This window comes from Pan troglodytes, chromosome X (genome assembly GCF_028858775.2).
Source record: "Pan troglodytes isolate AG18354 chromosome X, NHGRI_mPanTro3-v2.0_pri, whole genome shotgun sequence".
Taxonomy (NCBI): Eukaryota; Metazoa; Chordata; class Mammalia; order Primates; family Hominidae; genus Pan; species Pan troglodytes.
The window spans coordinates 83,643,726-83,661,853 of NC_072421.2; the positions used below are offsets into that span (position 1 = coordinate 83,643,726).

Genomic DNA, 18,128 nt, shown 5'->3' on the forward strand with positions numbered 1-18,128 from the left:
CTTCCGTTTTAAATCTTTCAGCACTGGCTCTGAAGAATATCTAGTGAGCTGTACCTTTTCATACCAAATGGCATTTAGCATTATACAAATTATAATCTATACCAGACATTTCAAAGGCTGTGCTTTTACAGAAAATCACAGAACACAAACAGTATATTATGGGGAAAGAATGCTACTTACATGGAAGATATGAACATAGGTTAAGAAGTCAAGCACATGTTACCAAACTTTTCACAGGCTCATGCTTAACACTCTGCCACAACAATGATATGTAAGATGACAAAGCGTATCCTGAAGAATCTCTGGTGTATTGAATTTTAAGTTTTAATTACTATTAAAGTGCCTGACAGACTGATGTTCTAAGCCTCTGGACTCTATAACTACTTGAATGGCTTAACTATGTGATTATTACCTTTTAACTTGTCAATCATATATCATTTGAAAAAGTATACTAATCCAATTGTTTTTAAACAGTGAATCTCTCACTCAGAGGGAGATACTTAAAACATTACTTCCAACTGTTCTATCCTAATTTACCAAAATATGTACCCAAATATTATGCCCACAAAATTTATGTATTCAAAAATGATAATCTTCCATTTTGCTACACTGAGTATTATCTAAGAAAGATGATATAGTTGGAAGAACACTGGAGCAGTAGGAAAAACTCTGGAATTTAATCTTGAGCTCTACCACTCTGGAGCTTAAGTGCGGCCCTGCCGTTTACCAAGCCACGTGACCTTCTGCAACTACTTAATCTCCTTAAGTTCCATTGAGGATTCTGTAAAAAAAAATCCAACTATTAATACTACTATCTGCCCTACCCTAGCAAAGAATTGTTTTAATGATCAAATGAGATAATATATTTAAAACGGCTTGGTAAATTCGGAGGCGTTAAGGTAAAATGTTATCATTATTACCTAAACAGAGAAAACTGAAAGTTCCATTTAAAAACAGGCAAAACCAGCATATTAACGTGACTTGTAGCAACCAATGCCACATAAATCTTTATTGTTGGCTTCTTCTAAAGAAGAGTGAAAAAGTCATTAATTTAGTTTACCTGCAGTAAATACTTTTCATACCTGGCATAACAAAATACTTCCACATGTTGAATAGTTTTGTCCTTCCTGCTAAGAGCAATGGCTTCTTCATTTTCAAGGATCTGGTCTTGCCACACTGGACTGTCACTTACAATGTCACTGTTTTCCTAAACAAAACACAGATAAGAAGTTTTAATCAAAGTGGGCAGTGTGAAACATGCAATTTTCTGAGAAAATTTACCTCTTGTCTAAATTCATGCTTATTTCATCTTACCAAAACTCAAAGGATATCACCTCAGAGTCACCAAAGAAAGTCCAACAAGTGTTTCAACTTCAAAGGAAGGGGAGAAAAACAATGTGTAAAATCTATACTATCAAAAACTAGATCTGATTTACAGATTTCTGTCAGGGTATATGAAATTTTGAAAAAGTCATTCGGACATGGCTGTTTGGGCATTGCTTAAGAACTAGGACAACTAACCCTCTATCTGCTGAGAATCAAGTATATCTGTTATATACATTACTTATTAATAAAAACAGAGCCTTTTTTTTAACATTTTTTGGTCAAAACAGCAGAGTTAAAATAACTTCGTTCTATTTATTTTCAGATCTTTGAAGGTTGGTCGCTAGTCATATCAAATTTTGATTACATATAAAAGTACTTATGAAAAATATTCAGCCCAGTATAACTAAGGGCTTTATAATAATTAGTCCCTGAATACCTTAAAAAACAAGAAAGACAATAAAAAACAAGAATGTGTACTAAAGCATGTAAACTCTCACTAAGTGTTGAAAGTGGTCCGTTAAAATGTTCAGTAATTCCTAATTATATTTTATGGAGTATTTGAATACACAGTATTTTTGAAGGTGTCAAGATATACCTTTTTCAAATGTCAAGGATCAATTTTTAATCTATTTAAAATTTTAAGCTGTTTAATACACATCTTTCTCAGAGAAAACTTTTTGAAACTGTATTATACATACTGAAGGAACTAGTAGGAAAATAGAATTACAATATCTTTTAAGTAAATTCATCTCAGAAAACTTTTAAACTTACAAATGTCATAAAGGCAATAAATATTTTTAAAAGGCTTTGTTGTCCTGAGTTTAACATTTTAAACTGAAGAAAAGTAGTGACATACAGCTCTTATTATCAAGTATAATATTAGATAGTACTAAACATCCAAACATAAGTAGAAGAGAAGGTGAAATACAAGATTTTTGAATGTGTAGACATGAGGTTACCAGCCTAAGAAAAGAACTGTGGACCAGGGAAAGGGAGTGGAGAGACAAAGACAGTGGCAGGGTCAAGATTCTGGAGTAAAACAATCATTAAAATAAACTAAACTTCAAGAAAAACATTTTTATTTGAATAAATAATAAACATTACCAAATTTATTTTTTTAAATTTCCATTCAGACTATTGGGGTATATTTTGTTATTGTTGTTTTGAGAATCTACACTACATTTTCTCATGGAAGTACTAAATATGCCTAAATATAAGGTGACCCTCACATACACTTCCCAAAAATAAGGTGCAAAAAAGAGTTTCTGATCAAAGTAAATACATGAATGTTTAAGCACAGACTAAACAGTTAAATATCTACTTATTTACTCTCTTGACTTACACAGTTTGAATTATTATATGAAATGCTACTTTACAAATACTGCTTGTTTCTCTATACTCATTTCATGCAACAATATTCAAACTGAATTTTCACTGCATCTTCAATATCAGTGTCTTTGTCATCATGAGAGGCACTATTTGAGTCATGTATACTGATTAAGTCATGTACATTGATTAAATCAATCAATCAGTGCAATGGTGCTTGGCACATGATAAATGCTTAACAAGTCTTAGCTAACTGAATACAATTTTCTGGACTACATCATCCTCCTTTCCAAACATCTAAATTCTTTTGCGATACAGCAGTTTCTGATCTTCTGTATGATGCTCTCAGCAGAAATTTCATTTCAAGCCACATGTACCAATCTGCATAAGAGTAGGACAGATTTTTTTAAATCTGTCTTATAAAAGTTGGCAAGCTCCATAACTGACTCTCCATATTATGCTATACGTGATCCCTAAACAGTTTCTTTATAATGGTATTCAACAGCTTAGTATTGAGATCCTACTCTTAGAAAAAAAATTACTGAATTCATACTAAATTTCTTTGATTTTTTCTTTTGGCTGATTGTGTCAGGTGACCTCTATAAAATACAAAATCACCACTGAGATCATTTCAAATTAATGTATATTCCCCAAATTGTTAGGTTTTTTCTTTTTTTCAAAAAAGGTTTTTGTTCAAAATATACTGACTCTAAGAGCAACCAGTAAATGTGAGATTTTATAAGGACTAGGATATTTTTTCTAAAGATGATTTTGGGGAAAAAATTATTATCTTATATTTGGGCACATAAATAATTAGGAAATAGTTATTAAGTACAAACAGTTTACTCTTCAACCAACATTTCTATTTCTATTTCTATATATATATATATATATTTTTTTTTTTTTTTTTTTTTTGAGACAGAGTCTCACTCTGTTGCCCAGGCTGGAGTGCAAAGGTGCAGTCTCGGCTCACTGCAACCTCCACCTCCCAGGTTCAAGTGATTCTCCTGCCTCAGCCTCCTGAGTAGCTGGGACTACAGGCACGTGCCACCATGCCCAGCTAATTTTTGTATTTTTAGTAGAAATGGGATTTCGCCATGTTGGCCAGGCTGGTCTCGAACTCCTGACATCAGGTGATCCGCCCACCTTGGCCTCCCAAAGCGCTGGAATTACAGGCATGAGCCATCGCACCCGAGCTCTATTTATATTTAAAAAGGGATAAAGACATTGGGAAAATATTAGCTAAAAAGGTGACTTTACATATTTTTTGTAAAATAAGTGAATAAAAATAAAGAATCAATCCTGTATTACAGGTGAAGCTTAGGGTTTTCTTCAGTGCAGGGTTACTATGTAACATACAATAAAACAAAGCAAATTAAAAGGTCAGATACAAACTTTACCTGGTATTCCTTTAGCCAGGACAATAGTCCTGAAAAGCTAAAACTGGCCCAGTTTCCTCCATAGTAGCTTCTTCTGTAACAATTAAAAAAAAAAAAAAAGTAAAGAAAATGGTATAAAAATCAATTCACTGATCTTCATCAACAAACCATCTTTAACCCTTAAACTTACTTCACTTTTTAATATTACTGCCTCAAGAGTTCAAAAGTACACATAATTGGAAGGCTCACATAAGTGGAAGTGGTAGGCTAAAAGTGGGCCTCTCAGATCCCAAAAGAAATTTTTCATCACATAAGGAGTTAAAAAACATCTTTGGCTCCCTTAAAGCTTTCTCCACTGATTATGTGAACCGCCTGACATGGGCATTTAGCAGGTAACATGAATATATATGACTCTTGGGTTAACAAATGTGGCAAGGAAGAAAACCTTGATAGATCTCAAAGAAAGCTACTGAAAAACTGCTAAGTTTTCTGTAAGTACTTAAATCTCCTCCTCCTCCACCACCACCTCCGCCACCTCCACCACCACCACCACCAAACCCATCTCCAACACAAAACATACACATACACACAGACACACAATTGGCTACTCTAGATAAAGTGGAAGACCCTGTGCTATTCTTAGCCTTTAGGGCCAAAAATAAAAGGAGATACTGGGAAACAGTTATTCACATCACATCAAGATATTTGCAATAAGTATAATAGAAACAAAACTATCACTAATAACCGGGTGAGCTATTATTCTTCATTACTCAGTCCTGTGAAGATCGCTGTTTTGGACAACCCAGAGGTCTCCTAAATAGGTCAGGTAAACCTTGTAGACATTAGACCATTAAGTGGGGATTTTTTGCAACCAGAACTCTTTAATTCTTCACTGCATATTGGGGCTCCGGATCCTTGTAAAACGATTTGCACTTACTGACTCTGTATGATGAGCCCCCAAGTACACTTGATCCCACCTACAACACCCATTCTGGTTCTGGTTGGGAGGGATTCTTGGTTTTGTTTCCATTTTCATTTTTGCTTCTCTGTTTCTCTAATAAAATAAAAATCCATGAAAGGTTTTTAAACAATTAAACAAAAAATAAAACCTATAATGTGATATCTAAAATTACTCTTCCAGCCAGGCACAGTGGCACACACCTGTAATCCCAGCTACTTGGGAGGCTGAAGAGAGAGGAGTCCTTGAGCCCAGGAGTTCAATACCAGCCTGTGCAAAATAGCAAGACCCTATCATAAAATAAAATAATGAAATGAAATAAAATATAAAATAACTCTTCCATAATGCTACTGGAGATCATCTCCCAATTCTGATTCATGTTTCCTAAATCAACTGTCGACACAGGTCTGAAAAGTAAGCAGATTTTAGGCTCAAGCATTTTACCAAACAAATACTGCTTTTCTCTAACAGAGAAAAGGGTTAAATAAAATGCCTGTGAAAGTAGCTTTATTAATATAGATCATATCGTACTTACATCTGATGGTCTCTTCGGAAATAATGTAAATTCATACACTGTCCAGAATCTCCAATGGTCTTTAAAATTTAGCTAGAATTTCAGCTATAGTAGCAATTCTAGATGGTCACCCTTTACCAAAATGTTGGAATCAGGAAACCTACAAGCAGTGACCCCTTGCATCAGAGAGAACAGTGAAAGGAAGGAGAAGGTGGGTGATGGCAGGTATAGAGAAGACAGAGGAATGTTAGAATTTGAGGTTTTCCCATAGCAATTTATACTTCCATCCCTTTTACCTGAGAAGAATACAATTCTGCTATCTCTTCCCATCCTCCAAATATAATACTCAACAAAACTAGAAAATATCCTAGGTTTTGAAGGAGGGGAAAAAAACCTGAAACTACTGACACTATATTTATTTGTTGAGATATTTAGATTTATTTGCAATCAACATAAAGTCTTAAGTGAGCAGCACTGGCTAATGGGTGAAAGCTTCAAGATCAAAGTAAAATTTATTTGAATGGATATACCAATATATAAGTAATAAATATATATCAAAAATCTAACATTGGGGACAGACAAAAGTTTCTTCGGACACAAAAAGCAATTAAAACTATTGATAAATTAGGTTTCCTCAAAATGAAAAACTTCCCTAAAAAATAAATTATTTTAATAAATGAATGGGCCAGACACAAATATTCACAAAACATATCTAATAAAGGCTTGGTATTGATCGGGCACGGTGGTTCACGCCTGTAATCCTAGCACTTTGGGAGGCCAAGGTGGGCGGATCACCTGAGGTGAGGAGGTCGAGACTAGACTGGCCAAAATGGTGAAACCCCGTCTCTACTAAACAGAAAAAAATTAGCCGGGCGTAGTGGCACACACCTGTAGTCCCAGCTACTCAGGAGGCTGAGGTAGAAGAATTGCTTGAACCCAGGAGGCAGAGGCTGCAGTGAACCGAGATCGTGCCACTGCACTCCAGCCTGGGTGACAAGAGCAAAACTCTGTCTCAAAAAAAAATAAAAAATAAAAAATAAAAATAAAACTTGTTATCCAGAATATATAAAGAACTCTTTCAACTTAATAAGACAGATATTAAAAGGTAAAAATGGGCAAAGGGTTTGAAGAGACACTTCACAAAAGAACATGGTTAATGAGCACATGAAAAAGTACGCAATATCATTAGGTAAGTGCATATTATAATAGCATTACAAATGAGCATATGAGATACCAGTACGTAGCCACCAAAATAATTAAAAAGATTGTCAATACCTGGTATTGATGTGGATGGCCAGAATGCTCATATATTTTGGTGAACATACAAAATGGTACAAGCACTTTCTAATATCTGGTAGTTTTTTAATAAATAAATATATACCCACCTTATGATCGAGTAATTTCAATTTCTAGGAAATTACACATGAGAAAAGCATATACTGACAAAAATACTTGTACAAGTCTTTCCACAGCAGCTTTATTAATAGCCCCAAACTGATAATAATCCAAGTATCCATCAACAGGAGAATGAATAAACAAACTGTCGTATATCCATAAAATGGGATACTATTCACCAATAGAAAGGAATAATCACCTGCTATATACAACATAAATGCATCTCAAAAGCATTATGCTGAGTGAAAGCCTTGGCCAAAGAGTACACACTATATGATACCATTTATATAAAATTATGGAAAAAGTTAATCTATGATGAAAAATATCACAAGACTGGGAGTGGGGTCAGGACTTGACTGTGACTTTCCAGGCAACCTGGCTAAAGAAGCTGCGACTCCAAAGAAGTGGGAGGTTAGACCCCCATACATACCCCTAGGAAAGGGGCTGAATTCAGAGGACTGGGCAGCAACAATCTGCAGGCCCCACTTCCATGGCACCTCACAGGATAAGAACCACTGGCTTGGAAGTCTAGCCAGCCAAAGGGAGCCGCATTGCACACCTCTCTGAGACAGAGCTCCCAGCGGGAGAGGCGGGCTGCCATTTTTGCTATTTGAGCAACTTAGTCTTTCCAGCCTTTGGACTTTGGAGACTCCAAGCCATCGCAGGTCAGACCCAGTCCCCCAAGCCCAGCACAGCGGCTCTACAAAAACGTGACCAGACTGCTTTTATAAGTGGTCCCCGATTCCATTCCTCCTCACTGGGTGGGATGTCCCAACTGGGACCAGCAGCCCCTGCCAGTGTTCTCTGGCCAAAAGAGATTTGAAACCTCCCTGGAAGGAAGCTCCCAGAGGGAGGGGTGGGCCACCATCTTTGCTCTTTGGATGACATAGCCATTCCAGCCTTCAGGCTTCGGAGAGTCCAAGCCAACCAGGGACGGAAGCGGTCCACCAGCACATCACAGCTACTCTACAAAAAGATGGCCAGACAGCATTTCTTAAGTGGAACCTCAATCCCATTCCTCCTCATGAGGCAGGACCTCCCAACCAAAGTCTCCAGCCATATTCTACAGGTGCCTTAAGGCTGGCAACAAGTCCACATCTTCCTCGGATAGATCTCCCAGAGGGAGGGGCAGGCCACCATCTTTGCTGCTTCACAACCTTCAATGTTGATATTTTGAGGTACTGGAAAATCCAAGGTCATTAGCAACTGGAGCAGGCACCCAGTATACCATAGCAGCCCTACAGAAAAGCAGCCAGACTGTTACATGGGAGCCTGTTCCCATAACTCCACACCAGGCAGGTCCTCCAGTCCTGGGTCACCAGCTACCCTCACCAGAGCTATTTAAGCCAGTAGCAGCTCGGCAACTCCCTGGACAGAGCCCCCAGGAGCAACTGAAAGCCTCTCTGCCACTGCCTCTGCAGCAGACTTCCCTTGCTACCCTTGGACTAACGAAGAAGCAAAGACCCTAAGTGCCTTACCCAAACCTCCAACTAACTGTAGTCAACAGAAAAAGGGGTCAGTCCATTTCCCATAGGTCACACCCACCCCCGACTGCTCGCCACTAGAGAACACCCAGGTTGGGCCCAGAGCACAGATCCTGAATCCTGGACTGCTCTCACTGAGCAACTGCTGACCTGCATCTCTCTGGGGTGGAGCCCCCAGGATACAAGTAAAAAACCCTTGGCCAAAATCACTACTAAGGTCCGTTACTCTGCTGCCTCCAAGTTGTGGAAAAAACATAAATGCTGAGATCACCCCAGAGTTTCAGTGGGCAGCCCAGGAGCACCAAGCTATGGTCTACAGCCAGCACTCAAGAGGGAGAGGAACCCACACTTTCAGAGCATTGATAGGGAACATGGCTGCAACTGTGAGGAAACATAGCAGAGGCACACAACCAAGCAAGAATCTACCAACTAAACAGTACACTTAAATGCCACCTACTGGATGACACGCCAAAGCTTCAAGACCAAAAATACTCACTAACATACGTACCTCTCTTAAACCAAAGACAAGAAGTCAGCTTCCAATAAAGACCCTGTACGAAGCCTCGGTCCTGTGAAAATAACCAGAAAAGAAGTCTACTGACTGTACTCACTCTACACTTTAGTTAAAGGAATACCCACAGGCAGATATGGGAAAGAATCAATGCACGAACTCGGGTAACTCAAATGGCCAGTGTTGTATGTCCTTCAAACAACCACACCAGTTCTCCAACAAGAGTTCTTGACAAGGCTAAGCCGCCTGAAATGACAGAAATGCAATTCAGAATATGGAAAGAAATGAAAATCTTTGAGATTCAGGAGGATGGAGAAACCCAACCCAAAGAAGCTAAGAATCACAATAAAATAATACAAGAGCTGAAGGATGAAACAGCTGGAAAAAAAAAAAAAAAACTAACAAATCTGACAAAGCGGAATAACACAATACAAGGATATCACAATGCAATCACAAGTATTAACAGCAGAATAAACCAACCTGAGGGAAGAATCTCAGAACTTGAAAACTGGTTCTCTAAAATAAGACAGACAAAAATAAAAAAGAATAAAAAGATATAAACAATATGACTGAGAGGTATGGGATTCTGTAAACAGGCAAAATCTATAAATCACTGGCATCCCTGAAAGAGACAGGGGAAAAGCAAACAACTTGGAAAACATATTTCAGGATATCTTCCATGATAATTTTCCCAACCTTGCCAGAGAGGCCAACAGTCAAATACAGAAAATACATAAAACCCCTGCAAGATTCTACACAAGAATATCATCCCCAAAACACATAATCTTCAGATGTTCCAAGGGCAAAATGAAAGAAACAGCATTAAGTGCAGCTAGAGAGAAAGGGCACCCCATCAGGCTAAAAGTGGTCCTCTCAGCTGAAACCACCCAAGCAACAAAAGATTGGGAACCCATATTCAACATTCTTAAAGAAAAAGATTTGCAACCAAGAATGTCAATGAAGACAGGAAAAACTATTCAAAACATCCATGAATCCAGGAGTTGGCTTTTTGAAAAAATTAATAAGATAGATAGGATGTTAGCTAGACTTAAAGAAGAGAAGAAAGAAGACACAAATAAACACAATTACAAATGACGAAGGGAATGTTGCCACTGACCCCACAGAAATATAAATAACCATCAGAAGCTACTATTAACACCACTATGCATACAAACTAGAAAACATAAAAGAAATGGATAAATTCCTGGACACATACACCCTCCCAAGACTGAACTAGGAATAAACTGATTCTCTGAACAGACCAATAACAAGCTTTGAAATGGAATCAGAAATAAATAGCCTATCAACCAAAAAGGCCCAGGACCAGATGGATTCACAGCCGAATTCTACCAGATGCACAAAAGAAGAGCTGGTACCATTCCTACTGAAACTATTCCAAAAAAATGAGGGACTCCTCCCCAACTCATTCTATGAGGCCAGCATCATCCTGAAACAAAAACCTCGCAGGGATATAACAGAAAAAGAAAACTTCGGGCCAGTATCCTTGATTGAATATTGATGCAAAAATCCTCAACAAAATACTTGCAAACGGAATCCAGCAGCAAATCAAAAGGCTAATTCACCACGATCAAGAAGGCTTCATCCCCAGGATGCAAGGTTACTTCAACATACATAAATCAATAAATGTGATTCATCACATAAACAGAACTGAAGACAAAAACCATGTTTATCTCAATAGATGCAGAAAAGACTTCTGATAAAATTCAACACTCATTCATGTTAAAAACTCTCAGCACACTAAGTATTAAAGGAATACATCTCAAAATAATAAGAACCATCTATGACAAACCCACAGACAACATCATGCTGAATGGGCTAAAGCTAGGATTCACCTTGAAAACTGGCACAAGACAAGAATGCCCTCTCTCACCACTCCTATTCAACATAGTATTGGAAGTCCTAGCCAGATCAATTAGGCAAGAGAAAGAGATAATGGGCATCCAAAAGAAAAAGAGGAAGTCAAACCGTCTTGGTTTGCAGACTATATGATTCTATATCTAGAAAACCCCAGTCTCGGCCCAAAAGCTCCTTCAGCTGATAAACAACTTCAGCAAAGTTTCAGGATACAAAACCAATGTTCAAAAATCCCTACCATTCCCATGCATCGATAATAGGCAAGCTAAGAGCCAAATCAGAAAGCCAATCTCATTCACAATTACCACAAAAAGAATAAAACACCTAGGAATACAGCTAACCAGGGAAGTAAAAGTTCTCTACAATAAGAATTAGAAACCACTGCTCAGAGAAATCAAAAGACACAAACAAATGTAAAAACATCCCATGCTCATGAATAGGAAGAATCAAAATTATTAAAATGGCCATACTGCCCAAAGCGATTTACAGATTAAATGCAATCCCTATCAAACTACCAACAACACTGTTTACAGAACTAGAAAAGACTACTTTAAAATTTATATGTAACCAAAAAATACCCAAATAGCCAAGGCAATCCTAAGCAAAAAGAACAAAGCTGGAGGCATCACGTTACCAGATTTCAAACTATACTACAAGGCTACAGTGACCAAAACAGTATGGTACTGGTACAAAACCAGGTACATAGACCAATGGAACTGAATAGAGAGCCCAGAAATAAGGTTGCCCACCTATGACCACCTGATCTTCGACAAAGCTGACAAAAACAAGCAATGGGGAAAAGACTCCCTATTCAATAAATGGTGCTGGGATAACAGGCTAGCCATATGTAGAAGACTGTTATCTGGAGCCCTTCCTTATACCATATACAAAAATCAACTCAAGATGGATTAAAGACCTAAATGCAAAACCCAAAACTATTAAATTGTTGGAAGACTACCTAGGCAATACCATCCTGGACACAGGAATGGGCAAAGATTTCATAACAAAGATACCAAAAGCAATCACAACAAAAGCAAAAATTGACAAGTGGAATCTAATTAAACTTCAGAGTTTCTGCACAGCAAAAGAAACTGTCAACAGAGTAAACACACAACCTACAGAATGGGAGAAAATTTTTGCAAACCATGCATCTGACAAGGGTCTAATATCCAACATCTAAAAAGAACTTCAACAAATTTACAAGAGAAAAACAATCCCATTAAAAAGTGGACAAAGTACATGAACACTTTTCAAAAGAAAACATACATGTAGTCAATAGCATATGGAAAAAAAACTCAATATGACTAATCATTAGAGAAATGAAAATCAAAACCACAATGAGATACCATCTCACACTAGTCAAAATGGCCATTACTAAAAAGTGAAAAAATAACAGATGCTGGCAAGGTTGCAGAGAAAAGGGAACACTTGTACACTGTTGGTGGAAGTGTAAATTTAACCACTGTGGAAAGCATTAGGGCAATTCTTCAAAGAGCTAAAAGCAGAGCTACCATCCAATCCAGCAATCCCAGTAGTGGGTATATACCCAAAGGAATATAAATAATTCTACCATAAAGACACATGCATGCAAATGTTCACTGTAGCACTATTCCCAATAGCTAAGACATAGAATCAACTTAAACGTGCATCAATGACGGACTGGATAAAGAAAATGTGGTACATATACACCATGGAATACTATGCAGCCATAAAAAAGAACAAGATTGTGTCTTTTGTGGGAACACAGATGGAGCTGGAGGTTATTATCCTTAGCAAACTAACGCAGAAACAGAAAACCAAATACCAAGTGTTTTCACTTATAAGTGGGAGCTAAATCATGAGAACTTATGAACACAAAGAAGGCAAGAGCAAACACTGGAGTCTACTTGAGGGTGAGAGGAGGAAGAGAAGCAGAAAATATAACTTTTGGATACTGTGCTTAATACCTGGTTGCTGAGATAATGAGTACAACGAACCCCCATCACACGAGTTTACCTATGTAACAAACCTTCACATGTACCTGCAGACATAAAAGTTTTAAAAAAATTGTAGAAAACATGGTTGTAATCTTTTGAAAGCTTCGCATAGCTTATTCAGAGTGCCACCTAAGGTTTTCCAGAAACAATAAGGAAATAAGTTATACAACCCTCCCTTAACACTAATCAAGAAGATAATAGAAAAAAATAGTACTGAAACTAAATCAAGATCTTTCTCATCCTTCATATGGTGTTTAATGTTGAAGCAATATCAGTTTGCTTAACATCTCTTAACAGAAAAGCAATACTACAGGTAGACTCAAAGAAAGTTGAACTATATGAGAAGGCTGAGCATTAAACCCATTAAGTGGAGCTTATTAATTAAATCCTAACAATCTTCTTTTCCATTGTGCATCATAATTACAATTCAGTGTTGAATATTCAGCAGCAGGCATAGCTAAATGCTAATAAACTACATATTGTATTGTGAAATGGCTTCTTAAGCAAGTCCAAGAACAGTAACAAAAGATGAAGCTACTGACATTCAAGCATATTCATCTGGGAACCATTCTAATTATTAAGAAATTAGGAGTTGAAAATGTTTTCAGGCAGGTAGCTAATGGGATCCAAGGTTGCTCGATGGGAACAAGAGCAGCATAGCTCAACCTCAGACTGTCCTATTATTCATTCACTGCTCTTACAATTCCTTTTCCTAGAGTAGTAGTAATACCATCTTCCATTGACAGCAGTTTTAATTTCCCAACTTGTTTTTACAACTATTCTCTCATAGATTCTTCTGGCAATCTTGTGAGGCAGATAGAAAGGGTGTTATTTCATAGATGAGGACACTACGACTTGTCTGTGTAGAGTTTAGTCACTAGTCAGGGCCACACAGTTACAATTTGCAGAACTGCAATTGAAACTCAGTTCTCCTGAACTCTAATCCTGTCCATTACAACATACAAATTCCCAAACTTTTAAGCTGGCTAGCACCATTTAGTCCACAAGATATAATGGTAGCTGTGGTTCAATAAAGTCAAACACTTAATTGAGTAGTGCCTGGTCCTGATTACTAAATTAACCTTTTCTAAAATGTACCCCATCAAAATGAGCTATTATTAATAGGTCTCCCAAGAAAAAAAAATGCACAGTGACAAAATAAACTTGGAAAATGCTAGGTTGAAAAATTTAAACAACAGCAACAAAAAAAGGTTTGTTTATATGATGGCTTCTCAGCACGATTAAATATGTTAATGTCTGTTATAGCTCTCCAAGAGGGAATTATAGCAGTAGGCAGAATTTCTCAAATTCAGTTAACCAACAAACATGTTTTTTCTTTTTTAAAGTATATTAAAGGATTAGGGCTTAATAGAGCATCTGTTGAGAAACGCTGGCTTAATCCATGTTAAGTAGAACAACAAAAATAGGTTACTAAATACGTTGAGTTTGGCATTTTATATTCACTATTCTCACAAGAATCCAGAGATTGGTGCTACAATTATCCCCATTTTACAATTAGGGAGAAAACAACAACAACTGTGAAGCTGAATATTGTCTAACTCTCTCAGCTAGGAAATGGCAAAACCCAGATTTAAGACCAGGGACAATCAGGCACCAAAGCCTCTGCTCTTTCCACTAAATACACTGTCTCCTATAATTTACAAGATTAGAATATTTAAATTATAAACATAAGCATATAATACAAATCCTGGAATCTGACTTACTATAAGTAAAGACAGTGGCATCTATTCACAAACAGCAGATGGAATGAAATCTAGTTTTTATTTTGTTACCCCAATTCATCTGGATAATAATTCCATGGCTATGATTACTCTAATGTCAGAGCTGGGGAAACTATTCATTTCTAGGACCTAAAATACAACCAATTTTATTGCTTATCTCACATTTAATGTGCACAAATATCTTCACACATATGATAAGAATAGGAAAATAATAGTCTGGCATGTCTACTAGTATTGATTTGCCAGATATTATTGAGTACAATATACTATGGACATTAAAAGAGGCTCTATTTCATTTAAATTTGGTTGAAGTACTACAAAGAGTCATGACATCTCCCTGGTGACAAATAATAGAATAGGCTAGAAAATATACTGGACTTACTCCCTACACAAATTCTCATTTACTGTAAGTTCCACATACTTGCTACACAAGAAAGCTGAGCTCCTTTCACCATCTCCTCATTCCAAGACCAAGGAAAGTGGGCCTCTATGACAAGGTATGCAAAGCAATTCTAATGTCAGAGAGGAAGACCAGGATCTTATTTGCTTTTATTAATTGACAAGCAAATAGTGTATATATATTTCTCACGTACAACATGTTGTTTTGAAATGTTACTTGGTTTTAAGAGAGCCCTATGAATCTACAAGAAGTTGCTTTGGCAATCAGATCAGCCTGCCAGAAAGAAATACCAGATCGTGTTCGCAGTCATTAGGGCTGGAGAGAGATTTTCCTGTGTTTGAGTTATTACTCATTCCACATTAGTCCACCCATTCAAATCCGTTTATAGACAACCAAGGCAGGTAGATGAACAAATAATACACAAAGGTTGCCCTCAATTTTTGTTTCCCTCTGTGATCTCATCTGTTTTCACTGATTCAATTATCACTTCTCTGTTGATGACTCACTAATTGGTATCTCCAATCTGGGCCCCTCTGGTGAGCTCCAGACTCAAATCTACTTCTAGTTGGTTGAAAACACAGATCATGAGTCATGAGCTTATTGGACACCTCCTTTCACTAAAAGTCCCAGATGTACTTTAATCTCTACATGTCCAAAAGACAAATTTATTATCTGTCCCACACCCCCAATTTGGTCATCCATTCAGTTTCCCTATCTCAATAAATGGCAACACCATCCTTACAGCCTCCTATGCTGAAAAAAAAAAAAATCTTAAACTCATTCATCATTCCTTCCTCACATATCCATTCTAGTTAATTTCTTAAGCCCCTTCTATCCTTGCTATCGCTACCACTGCTGCATTATTTCAGGCCCTCACTCCCTCTTATCTATCTATTGCATTAGTCTTATCAAAGGTTTCCCTGCCTGTAGTTTCTTCCCCTTCCAATTCAATCTTCACACTACTGCCATTGTGATCAGGTGTTGGCAAACAGTATTATGCCATTCCTGGCTTAAAGATATTTAATGGCTCACTAATGTTTCTACAGTAGAGTCCAAAATTCTTAGCATTGCTATAAGACCCTTCAAAACTTAGTGCCAACCTAACTCCCCAGTCTTATCTCTGGACATTGCCTTTCTCTGCCATGCATCAGCCACAACTGCACACTCAACATTGTTTGAGTGAGCCAAGGGCCTGCATATCTCTCTGCTTTTATTAGTGCTATTGCCTATGCCCCAAATGCTATTCCCCCATAAAACTAATGATGGAACTAGTAAAAAAAGACAGAACTACTCAAATTCAGTATCATCTCTTCTGTGAAGCCTTCAACTCTTCAAAAAGAACCGATCCCTGTGCTTCCATAGCTTTGCACATACTTCCATTAGAGTTTTGTCATGCTGTCTTATAATCAGATTACATGAATGCTTCCTGTGACTAGACTGAGAGCAACTTAAGGGCAAGGACAGTAGCTTAGTCATCTCTGAATCCTTAATGCATAATAATTATAGTTAACTAAGGGAATTATTACGATTAATGCAATGATATTAATCAAGCCTTTGGCACCAGACAAATCTGGATTCAAATTGTAGTTGTGCCTTTTACTAGCAGCATGACCTCAGTCAGTAATTTTACAGAAGTTACTCTAAAACTCATTTTCTTTACCTGTAACATAGAAATGAAAGTATTTGAAGCAATGCCTAGCACATAGTAAGTTATCAACAGCATCATCACCATCCTCCGCTCCTTGCAAAATGTGAACACAGAAGAACGTACCCACAGCCAGCACACTTCTGCAAGCAATTAACACAGTCCAGTGCCAGTCAGGCATTGCTACATTCACTGACAACCCTGGGAAGGAAGAAGACAAACAGAAACAAGAATGGGGACACAGATGAGAGAACAGAAATGACAAATCAAAGGGTTAAGGACTGCTGATTCCCTCTCCCTTTCTCCCTATCCTCTACTTCAGAATATTCATGGTTCCTTAAATTTAACCCTTCCTTTGTCTTGGAAGGGAAAATTAAACTCTATTTTCATTAATAGGAAAAATAGCAAAATTAGAATGTCAGAAAAAAGCTTAAAGCTTTATTGCTGCAGAGCACACTTTCAGCTGTGAAACTGACTGACATTCTTCAACTACCACCCCCACCCAATGGTTGTAGGGATAGTTGCCATTTCAAAGTCAAAGCAAGCCAACAAAACAATAAAACTAAAACCAAACAAAAAAAATAAGGAGGAAAAATACAAGAGAAAAAGTTTTCTCTTTATTTTCGAAAGAGGAAGGATAGTAAAGAAATTGCTCAAGGGGAGAAGAGAGTTGTATGTAGAAGCAGTACATTTCAATTATCTTTGCTTGTATTTTTCTAGTCATATGAAAGCTGTCCTAATTCAAATCCACTGAATAAACAAGTCAAAGTAGTATGTAGAGAGAAGCTGACGTTTCACAATTTCTACATTAAGAGCTGTCTCAATCTAGCCTCTGTTTGAGCTCTATGGGAAAAAAATTATCTCCTCATGTAAAAACTATAATATCATTTGCAAATGAAGCTCCTGAAATTTGCAAATGTCAATACGGATTTCAGTGACCTAAAAATATAATGACATTTGGTTTAAGACCATACAAATACATAAATTACTTTTAAATATTTTTCCCATTCTGCCCTCCAAAGTAAAGGGTGAAAACATTCCTTATTACTAAAAAAAAAAAAAAAAGTTTTTGTGGAACCTGCTACATTTTATTATCAGGCCTTGGCAGCCACACCTCAACTTTTTACAGGTAACTCGCTGGACCCTCACAGTGACTCTTCAAATGAGGTTTTGCACTAGACCCATTTCACAGTTGAGGAAAACAAGACAAGTCACATAACTAATCAGTGAGAGTCATAACTTGAACCAGATCTCCTGACCATCAAACCCAGTATTTGTGTCTTTTCCAACCCTACAGCTTATCTTAGAGAAAAGAGCACAAGCTTTGTTGTCAAATGGACCTAGATTTAAAACCTGGTTCTTTCCCTTAATATGCATGTGACATTGGACAAGTTATTTCAATTCTCTGAGTTTGTTTCCTCATCTGCAAAAGGAGGGAAATCATACTTATTTTAGAGAAATGTAATAATTAAATGTTAAAACACTTGTAAAATACCTAGTAGAGCACCAAGTAACTGTTCAGTAAATGGTAGCTATTATTACATGTTGGCTTCAACAGCTTACATCTTGAATACTAGATTAGTTTGAACAAATGACA

The 18,128-nt window shown here is 37.2% G+C and overlaps 1 protein-coding gene across 10 annotated transcripts in view; it reads right to left on the reverse strand.

The window, feature by feature from the left end:
- Window positions 1-18,128, reverse strand: part of CHM (CHM Rab escort protein) — a 187,764-nt gene that overhangs the window by 117,403 nt on the left and 52,233 nt on the right. For 5 of the 10 annotated variants that reach the window (XM_001146272.5, XM_063804186.1, XM_063804188.1 and 2 more), the window contains 2 exons: window positions 4,053-4,125; window positions 1,083-1,207 (listed from right to left, as the gene is read on the reverse strand). The exons of 1 other annotated variant lie outside the window; for it this stretch is intronic. In XM_001146272.5, coding sequence (XP_001146272.2) covers window positions 1,083-1,207; window positions 4,053-4,125 — 198 coding nt within the window. Of the gene's footprint in view, window positions 1-1,082; window positions 1,208-4,052; window positions 4,126-8,890; window positions 8,947-9,373; window positions 9,399-16,657; window positions 16,733-18,128 lie in introns of those variants that run through there. 4 more of the 10 variants (XM_063804189.1, XM_054676718.1, XM_016943281.4 and 1 more) reach the window with 4 other exon arrangements.